The 7,826-nt window shown below is 34.5% G+C and overlaps 1 protein-coding gene across 2 annotated transcripts; it reads left to right on the top strand.

Moving 5' to 3' along the window:
- Positions 1 to 1,184: 1,184 nt before the first annotated feature.
- LOC103427002 (serine carboxypeptidase-like 40) lies at positions 1,185 to 7,826 on the top strand. Of its 2 annotated transcripts, none has more exons than XM_008365081.4 (7): positions 1,185 to 1,832; positions 4,173 to 4,280; positions 4,378 to 4,652; positions 6,619 to 6,879; positions 6,974 to 7,185; positions 7,296 to 7,401; positions 7,518 to 7,826. In XM_008365081.4, the coding sequence occupies exons 1-7, from the start codon at positions 1,445 to 1,447 to the stop codon at positions 7,674 to 7,676; spliced, it is 1,509 nt and encodes a 502-aa protein (XP_008363303.2). In that variant the 5' UTR covers positions 1,185 to 1,444; the 3' UTR covers positions 7,677 to 7,826. The 2 variants fall into 2 exon arrangements, 1 of the variants encoding a protein (XP_008363303.2); XR_011574301.1 differs by having other exon boundaries at positions 1,231 to 1,832; positions 7,291 to 7,401.

Below are 7,826 nucleotides of genomic sequence, written 5' to 3'. Positions count from 1 at the left end.
ATATATCTTTTTCATTATCTTAGATGTACGTACCATCTCTCTCGTGGAAATGGAAAATGAGTGAAAGATAAAAAGATGGAAGAGCAAGTGGTCCATTTCAAGTCCCACGCAAATGATAGGAATTAACTTCTTGTGATCATCATCTTGAAATGGGAAATTTATTAGGAGGGAAGCTAATGATCACCAATAATACTAAAATTATAATTTTTTTAAAGAAGTGATGAGTAGTTTGTGAGGGTAATTTAAATGGTATGGTTATATAATATTGTGATATTTTTGTTAATGACATAACATAAAATTATGTGGAGAGAAACTTAAACATATCTTAGCACGATTATGTTACCATTGAAACGTTAACGGTATGCGCATATCATTCTTATTTTATTGACACGATTACACCACGGTCAAAACGTTATAGTAACGGTATACGCGATAATATGTAAATTGTTCTCGGTTTGTTGAGGCAAGTTTGGAAATGAGTGACAATTAATACACAGAATCTTGACGAAGGGGGATTTTCCTTAGAGCCCAGTCCTGCACTGGCTAAGACCATCTCCAACCGAAGGGTTTAGAGGGTTGAAAATAGCTCGAAAACCGTCTCCAACCGAGGGTTAGGCTAAAGGGCCCATGGGCCTTACTGGACAAAAAAGGGCCAAAGAGCCAACTGACTGGCCCAATCCAGCCAGCCCCCGCCCAGATTGGATTTTTCATTATTAATACATTTTCTGTTGGATATAGCCGATAGTATTGTCCTCTTTAGTGTCAGATATATTCGACAATATTGTCCTCTTTTTCTTTTCTTTTTCTTTTTTTGGGGGGGGGGGGCAATTTTTATTTTATTTTTTAAATTCCCCTTTTTTACCTATAAATACCTAAGTCATTCCTACACCATTTTCACATAATTTTCATCATTTTTAATTTAAGTTGTTGTAGTTTTTAAATTTAAATAATAAATTATGTTTGGCCTTATGGTCTTTAGCCCTCAGTTGGAGACGGTTTTTTGTCACAAGGCTAAAACGAGCTCTATGACCCTTTGACCCTCGTTTGAAGATGGAGGCAAATATGGCTATGTACTGTTCATTAAAATATTAATATCTTGGAGGGCCAAAAGGCTAAAACGAGCCATCTGACCCTCATTCGGTTGGAAATGGTCTAAGGTTGTTATACTTTCTCTTTGTTGGAAATTTTCATTTATTTAATTAATTGCATGTGTTATTAAATGACCCCAAGCACTTGCCAAACACTATTCACATGGCGTAACATGATTGGTGACTAACACATTTGGTCCCACTTTTGTCATATAAAAATGTGAGCTCTCGTACCCTTTCATAGGAATTTCAGTGAAACCTGAACATTTAAAACAATCATACTCTTTGGATCCAAAACCCACAAGCCCTTTCATTCTTTCTTTCTCTCTAAAAAGACAGCGAAATATACTAATACCATGAATACAATCAAAATGCAAACAATTAGGCCTTGTTTGGCACTTTTCTCTCTTCTCGTTCTTTCTTGCTTCGTAGCTCAAATCCATGGAAGCAAGCAATCAGAAGCACTTTCACGGCTCTACAAGTCCAAATTGAAGAACGCCGCCCCCATCGACAAGAGCCCTTTCGTGGCGATTTTTCACGCAAACACAACAAAAACTCATACTCAGGAGGGATTGAAGGAGAAGGATAGGATCGATAAGTTGCCTGGACAACCCAAAGTGAAATTCTCTCAGTATGGCGGGTACGTTACGGTGGATAAAAAAGCCGGTCGTGCACTATTTTACTACTTAGTTGAAGCTGAGAAAGCTAAGGATTCTTCACCTCTTCTTCTATGGCTCAATGGAGGTAAGTTGCTATCCTACTTGCAAATTGTAATGTCAAAGTCACCAGCTCAACTGATGGTGTTATAATTTGTCATTTGCTGCAAATAGTTGGCGTGGTTGCGTGGTTGCGTGGTTGATTGTGATCTCTTTGTCAAAGTCTACATTTTTTTCCTTTATTTTAATTATTGGTAATTGATAGGAGTGAAAATATATGAAGTATTCCACGGTTCCACCAATATCCCAACAAAGTAGCACGCTTGAGTTTGGCTAAAATGGTTACATCAATGTGCTCATTTTTCTGAAGTCAAATTTTAATCTATTGTCTTATAATTTAAACAAGTTTATGTAAAATATTGCTTTTATAAAAAATAAAAAAAATAAAAAAACCGTATTGTGTATGGTACTAGCTACTCCAAACCATCTTATCTTTCTGTGTTTTCCCACGCTGTGAGTCTGTGTAGTTTACGGCTCCTTTGGATGATGATGGTTCCTAGTTTTCTTGGGCCGGATATGATTGTTAAAAAAATAATATTTTATAGCCAATATTATACCCCTCAATTATATATTAATGATGCCCTAAACAATAATTTTCATCACCCAAAAGGTTAATTGTTAATCAGTTGCTTGTCCTGTAAATTTGCATTAATTGTCTTTAGGTTGACAACCACATATTATATTGTGATAGTCTCACCAAACACACATGGCTCACTGTTAATCGTTGATGTTTGTGAAATTTAATATAAAAATCACGTATGTCAACTAATGACAATGATTCATGTACCTAATAGCATCCACTGACTTTGGTATTATTTTGACCATAATTTATTATCAACATTAATTACGATCATGGTCTAAAATATCCATAATATTATGATATTTTCATCGAAATTTTCGTGTTTTTGCACTACCGATATTTCCGATATCATCGATATTTTAGACCTTGCTAAGTCACTCATGTATCTTACCATGCAATGTATACAGTGTAAAATATTGTACTAATTCATTATATATAAATGATTATGGTGTGTTTAAACTTCTTTCATTAATTACTACATATTTTCTACACTCACAATGTTTGCCAGCTCACTATATAATCAACTTAAATAAGTTATATCTATCATGCAATGCATTTCTTTCCAATTTTTTGTGATAAACTAATAAATAATTGACTAAATAAGCATACAAAGTTTCAATAAAAATTTCCAAATTTTTCTTACAATTTCCGTGGTTTTTATTCAATTTTTATCGATATCGATAATATTTCGATATTTCCATCGAAATTTTTGTATTTTTAAACTATTGATATTTCCGATATTATCGATATTTTATACCTTGATTACGATCACCTTTTTATTTAAATCACAATTTATTTGTTCGAAGCATTTCAACTTTCATTCACATTCCCCACATGGCTAATCCTGCCACCCCTCTTTAATTTCCGGAAGCGCTGGGATTTAAATCCTAGACTTCACTCTTGTGGAGGATATCTCGGCGCTCTTTCTGTTGATGAAGCTAATATATCTCTAAGTTGGAAAATGTGCGTAATTTAAATATGACGTTGAAAAAGTTTGTGATTGATAAGTTGAAATGCAGCTCAATTATTTATCAGATAAATACAAATACTTTTATTATCCACATGCTAAATAATCATTTATTTATACAATTGGGTTAACGTATCCTTTTGACCATTAGTTTTTAAAGAAAACTAATGAAAATAGCTTGAAAATTTTGAGTTTTAATGATAAGGACAAAATAAAGGGTAAAATGAATAGTACTAGGATTGACTTTTTAGTGTAAAAATGTGGTTTTTCGTTAAAGTAAACAGTACCGGGAGCTTTTCGTTAAAGTTTCCTAGTTTTTAAGGAAAACCAATGAAAAATGCTTGAAAACTTTAAGTTTTAACGATAAGGACAAAATAAAAGGTAAAGTGAATAGTACCAGGATTGACTTTTTAGTATAAAAATGTGGTTTTTCGTTAAAGTGAACAGTACCGGGAGCTTTTCGTTAAAGTTCCCTAGTTTTTAATGATTTGGTATAAGACTGCTATGACTCACTCTTGCAACACACCGGTGTATGGAATGTCCTGGTATTTGAACTGTTATATTGAGACTGTTACAGTTCAGCCATGTAAATTTACCAGTTCAATACACCGACCCATCTCATAGACATGTGTAATATTGTAGAAGTTTCTTAGAAAACCATTGTCATTTAGTCTACTAACTTCCACTTGAATTCCGTGTTAATTGGATCCAGTGACATAAGTAATAGTTACTTTGATGACTTTTTTAAAATTTATTGCCCATCAAATGGTACAAATTAAGTGACAATGTAATAAGGTTGCCATTGCTTAATATTTTCACAGGACCTGGTTGTTCTTCTCTTGCCTATGGAGCAATGCTCGAGCTTGGACCGTTCCGAATCCACAGCGATGGAAAAACACTTTACAGAAACAGATTTTCATGGAATTATGGTATTATAAATATGAAACAATTAACAGATATTAGTCTATCATTTTCAAAGTTTACAGAAATTACCTAATCTTTTTAATATGTTTTACTTTCCTTCAGCTGCCAATGTGTTGTTCCTTGAGTCTCCTGCTGGGGTGGGGTTTTCTTACTCAAATAGAACATCTGATTACGATGCAAGCGGGGATAGAAACACAGCTGCAGATAATTATGTATTTTTGGTGAACTGGTTGGAGAGGTTTCCTGAATACAAGGGCAGGGAGTTTTATATTTCTGGGGAAAGCTATGCAGGGCATTATGTACCTCAACTTGCACATACCATTCTCAACCATAATAAAAGGGCAAACAAGACCATTATCAACCTCAAGGGCATTATAGTATGTGCCTCTCTCTCTCTCTCTCTCTCTCTCTCTCTCTCTCTCTCTCTCTCTCTCTCTCTCTCTCTCTCTCTCTCTCTCTCTCTAAATTTGGGAAGTACAAATATATGGCAAATAGTATTTTTGCTTTACAAATAAGCAACATTGGGGGAGGGTTATCAACGCGGAACTTAAGAGAAAATGCTCTTAATCAATTGATTGAGTTGCTTACAAATCACTGGAAAATAATTAAGTTTTAAATTAATTGGCAAGCGTAATCTATAGCAAACAATTAGAACATAGACTCCATGTGGTTCTATGTTCTTGGATTCTTGGTAGTTAGTGAAAGTTGTTAAAAGGTCATAGGAAAAATGCTTGCATTGGAGTGATTGGTAGATCCTAGCAAGTGTTGGCCAACTGCCCCCATTTGGTGGTGCAAAATGGTAGGCTATTTGTAATCATATAATCCCTTTTATTATTGGTTTTCCATAATTCTTGGTCTGGTCATCATTTTTGTTTTTGATGGCTAATGTTACACACGTTATGGGCCCGTTGCCTATTTTTGGTGGGTGGGTGGAAAATCTGTTATTATATGATGAGAAAGTATTTTTGCACTCCTTTTTCACTACACATTTTTATATATTTGTATTGAACAAATTAAAAAAGAATTAAGGAAAAAAAAATTAAATAGATGCATGCAACATGGGAAGGGGGTTGCAAAAATTATTTTCCTTTTTTATATATGTGGAGTAGTATGTTGACTTCTTACTGTAATGGATGCGAGATTCATTATTGTATATACCATTCACATCAAGTTGATTTGCTACCAACCTATTATTGTTATTGATTCATTTAACTGCCACATAACGTTATTGATTCATTTATGTTATAGCACATGTATTAATTAGTGCTATATTCGAGGTCAATCAAATTTACCATGTCATGTGTTTGTATTACAATATGTATTTAGTAACATCATTTGACGGTGTGATGGCTAATATTTAAAAACTTTGTCACCATGACATGTTAAAAGCATTGATGACTAGGGATGAGTAATGGTTATGGCGGGCGGGTAACCGCGGTTATTTATTCATAACCGTTTATTCTCATACCCGCATAACCGTTTACCCGTTGGGTAATTGTCTAAACGGTTATATCCATACCCATAACCGTTTATAAACGGTTAACCATACCCATAACCGTGTACCCATTTAACCGTAACCGTTTAGTATCCGTTTACCAATTTATCATTTTTAAACCCATTTATCCTTTCTTTTTTACCATTTACTCCTTTTTCACCCGTCTACGTGTTTTTTTAACAACTTGAAAATTAAAAAAGAAAAATTTGTCATAATTTTATTTTTCTAACAATTAAACACCGTTATAGGTACATTTATCATACATTTCCGCATTTTAATTTTTTTAAGTCCGTATACCATTCCAATAATTGAAATAATAGTTTACAGACGATATTTTTAACTGTTAGCAATGAAGGTAATATAAAATTTGCTAAGTATTCTTGGGTTATTTGACTCGGAATGTAAAATATTAACATAATATAATGGTCCACGAAATTTAAAGTGGTTAAGAAAAACTATATTATATTAGCTATAGAAATCATGCACTATAGTCAATAGTATTGATCTAAGTTTTGTCCGATAGGGAACATGGTTTGTGTTAATTTTACATATATAAAATAAATGGGTAAATGGTTACCCGTTTATAACCGTGGTTAATACCCATAACCGCCCATTTAAATTTCGTGGGTAAACGGTTATACCCATAACCGTTTATTTATCTAAACGGTTACCCATAACCGTAACCGTGAAATTTAAATGGACGGGTAACCGTGGTTACCCATAACCGATGAGTATTTGCCCATCCCTACTGATGACAATGAAGCAGAACGTTTCACTAAAATTTTAGCAACATTGCAAATACCCTATCTCACTTCTTTACTCAAAGCTTTCTTTGTTACATCTTGCAGATTGGGAATGCAGTGATCAATGATGAAACTGATTCAAAAGGAATGTACGACTACCTTGCGAGCCATGCTCTGATTTCAGATAAAACTGCCAACAATATAAACAAGTACTGTAACTTTGCAGCTAATGCCACCACTCAACCTAAGGAGTGCAATGATGCCACTGATGCTGCAAATAAAGATACCTACTACGTCGATATTTATAACATCTATGCCCCTTTATGCTTGTCTACGAACCTCACTGCAAAACCCAAAAGGACTTCAGTAAGTTAAAAGAAAACCCTAAATTTTACTGCATGTAGATATACGTAACACCTGCTAATTACAAAACATAATCTTGCGGTAACATGTCGTGCAGATTTTCGAATTTGATCCGTGTAGTGAGTACTATGCATATGGTTATTTGAATCGTCCTGACGTCCAACAAGCTCTCCATGCCAATGTCACCAAACTGTCACACGACTGGGAACCATGTAGTGATATAATCACACACTGGGGCGATAGCGCATCAACCGTACTACCTCTTTTACATGAGTTCCTGGATAATGGACTTCGAGTGTGGATTTTCAGGTGAAGTTTCGGCGTTTTCTTCTTCAATATATACTTGAGAAAAAGAAGGCCTTGCAGTTTTAGTGTTGGGGGTACAAACGATCTTATTTTTATGAAAATATTGAGTGCAGTGGCGACATTGATGGGAGGGTACCAGTGACTTCAACAAAGTATTCTATTGACAAGATGAATCTTGCAGTAAAGACTGAGTGGCATGCTTGGTTCCTTAGTGGAGAGGTAATTTCCGACGACATTTTTTTTTTCTACTTTTCTTTGTTTCAGTAATTGAATTTTCAGAAGACCTTCAAAGTCTTAATATTTTTTTTGGATGTTCTATTTGTGTTATTGAACAGGTTGGTGGGTACACACAAGTGTACGAGGGAGGCCTAACATTTGCTACAGTGAGAGAGGCAGGGCATCAAGTTCCAAGCTATCAGCCTGCAAGAGGACTTTCTCTCATCAAGCACTTCCTTGATGGCACACCTCTTCCTGATACTACAAGATATAACTAACTAGCTAATTTCTTCAAATCTTTCTACCTATTCGACCGTCACTACCTTGTTATTAATATTTTTTTATCCACGCAAGGTTAATTGATTTGTCAATCTCCTATTTGTAATTTATTGTTATTGAAATTAATAAAAGTTCACTGCAATTTTTTA

Source organism: Malus domestica, chromosome 02, assembly GCF_042453785.1.
Source record: "Malus domestica chromosome 02, GDT2T_hap1".
In the NCBI taxonomy this organism is placed as follows: Eukaryota; Viridiplantae; Streptophyta; class Magnoliopsida; order Rosales; family Rosaceae; genus Malus; species Malus domestica.
The sequence above is the reverse complement of the archived record's forward strand: the minus strand, read 5'-3'. Positions and strand labels throughout refer to the sequence as shown.